This window comes from Mytilus edulis, chromosome 4, assembly GCF_963676685.1.
Source record: "Mytilus edulis chromosome 4, xbMytEdul2.2, whole genome shotgun sequence".
NCBI lineage: Eukaryota > Metazoa > Mollusca > Bivalvia > Mytilida > Mytilidae > Mytilus > Mytilus edulis.
Window position 1 is genome coordinate 56,782,671 of NC_092347.1, and position 2,500 is coordinate 56,785,170.

The window sequence follows — 2,500 nt, forward strand, 5'->3', positions numbered from 1 at the left end:
TGTTGAAAATCTTCTCCTTTGAAACTGCTGTATCAATTTCAGCCAAACTTAGGCTAAATGAGTTTCAGAGTATCTAGTATAAATTTTATATTTCATTTCCTTGTATGTCAGAAACATAGCTCCTATGGCTAAAATAGATCATAGGAGAAAATGATTTTTTTTTTTGCTTTTGAAGAAAATAGGACGATTCAAAGAACATTTAAATAAATTGAAAAGCCAAAATAATCATTGATGAGAGATTTAACCAAAAAAATTAAGGTGAGCGATTCAGGCTCTTGAGAGCCTCTTGTTCTCTTAAGTTCAGTATTTTTGTGATTTTACTTTTTGCCATAAGTGACACACAAAGTCTAGAAAACAACATAACATCCTTTCAATTTCTAGTCTCCCTGCCTGTGACAATGAGATGTATTTGATACCTGAAACAACTTATCACATCACTTCAGGTTACAAGAGCGCAATTATTTGTTTACATTCAACCGGCAACTTTTTTACCCCAAGATGGTACTCAGAAAAAAATACTTTGAAGCTCCTGATTGGATGATGCAAGTTTGAATTATTTTTTATTTGAAAGCTTATCCATTTAGGTTTGAAAATTGGTGAAAATTAAATTCATAATTCACAATGTGTAGAAGATAGAATTTTTTTATTAACTGAGGATCCATTCAAAATTAGCCTTTCCAATTTAGTGCGGAATTAGGAAGCTTCCATAACAACTGCATTTTAGGGCACTTTGTGCCGCATGACCATATACTTTTTTTTTGCTGTAATAAAAGGCTGACATCTATAGTCTCAAGAACTGCTACCCTTTTTTTTCTAGTTTGTTTATTCTTCAAGAAATAAATTTTTGAATACCACTGGGGTCCTATGGAAAATGCATTACAAATAATTGCGCTCTTGTAACCTTCAAGGTACTGACAATAACTGTCTAAGGGAAACAACTCTTATTTAATTTGATATTGTAAAGAAGCAAAACAAAAACAGAAACATTTTTTTTCATCAATTTATTTACATTACAAAAAGAACATATTACCAACAACAACATATTGTTATTAGAATTCAAAATCATAAACACAAAAATTAAACATGCTGATTGATTTTGTCAATAACTACAGGAAAAGGGGAGATAACTCAAATACTGTATTCACAGATCTGATTTAATTATATATATTAGTAACTACTTTTAAATATTTTTTCATTCTTTAGGTAGAGCTGTTGTTGTTGTGAGTGCCCTTGAGTCAGTGAGCCTTGTCAAGGAAGCTTTACAGGATGTAAGAGACAATATTGGTGAATTTCATGCTAAGTGGTATTCAGAAATATTGAAGATGGCAGATGATTTAGATGTAACCCAATCTAAACCAAGAATATGTGGCAGGCAGACAACAAGATCAAATGTGCCATGTGAATCAACAGAGGATTATTACAAGAAAACAATTGCTATCCCTCTGCTTGATCACATGTTAACAGAAATGAACTCAAGGTTTGGTGACCTGCAAATCAAGGCATCCATGGGACTTCAGGTAATACCTACCATGATTTCTCAATCCTCAACTAATGATTTTGAGTATTTTGTGGTTGATTTACCATCTCCTTCAATACTGGAGCAAGAAATGCATATGTGGAAGTTAAAATGGGCAAATGAGTCTGATCCACCTTCAGATATAAACACAGCATTACAAAACTGTAACTTTATTATATTTCCTAATGTGCACCAAATTTTGAAAATTTGTGGAACATTTACAGTAACCTCATGTGAGTGTGAGAGAAGTATCAGTAGACTGAGACTTGTGAAGACATATTTTCGATCAACAATGTCAACAAGTAGGTTATCGTCTCTAATCATGATGTATGCCCATAGGAACATGACTGTAAATCCAAAGGAGGTGGTGATGCAGTATGCAAGGAGAAATCCTAGGAGAATAGTGCTACCAGACATTCTTGTAGATTAATTTTATTGGACATACTTTATTGTACACATGCTTATATGCCTCTTCTTTCAATTAACATATATAAATATCTATACAACTCTTCAAAAATATTTTCATGGTGCTGCAATGCAGGAAAAAGAACTGGCAGTAAGGTAGATCCTTTTAGAGCTGCAGAGGAAATGAGAAAGATGAATGAAGAAGATCAGTACCTATTCAATGTTGATGAATTTTTTTTTTTAATATTAAGCTGACTTTTTAGAAGAACACAGAAGAGTTTTAGAATCTAGGTTACAACCAGCAACCTGTGAAATCACAGTCAGTAGAGCAAGAACAAGAGAAGAGTTAGAAAGCTTGTATTGTAAAATTGTCTCTGCTGTTTTATTACGGTCTGGTCTAGGTAGCCCTACATATATAGCTGTAGTAAGGGAGGCAACTGCAGCTCTACCTAGGGTCTTCCCACAAACAGAATTGGGAACTTTCATGTCTCTGACAAAGCGTGACAAAGAAAGACAACTCCTGGAATTGACAATGATTGTGACTGGTATTAGACTGTTCAATAAGGAATGTGGTAAAGG

At 33.6% G+C, this 2,500-nt stretch overlaps 1 protein-coding gene across 1 annotated transcript; it reads left to right on the forward strand.

Annotated features, from left to right (window-relative positions):
• Positions 1-301: 301 nt before the first annotated feature.
• Positions 302-2,025, forward strand: LOC139520013 (52 kDa repressor of the inhibitor of the protein kinase-like). Its single transcript, XM_071312381.1, has 2 exons — positions 302-443; positions 1,204-2,025. The coding sequence occupies exons 1-2, from the start codon at positions 404-406 to the stop codon at positions 1,944-1,946; spliced, it is 783 nt and encodes a 260-aa protein (XP_071168482.1). The 5' UTR covers positions 302-403; the 3' UTR covers positions 1,947-2,025.
• The last annotated feature ends 475 nt before the right edge of the window (positions 2,026-2,500 follow it).

Bases quoted from the DNA above. Each gene is read 5' to 3' on its own strand.
- LOC139520013 (XM_071312381.1), top strand. From the start codon at position 404: ATGTATTTGATACCTGAAACAACTTATCACATCACTTCAG. The intron at 444-1,203 runs GTTACAAGAGCG...TTCATTCTTTAG, and splicing joins AACTTATCACATCACTTCAG to GTAGAGCTGTTGTTGTTGTG.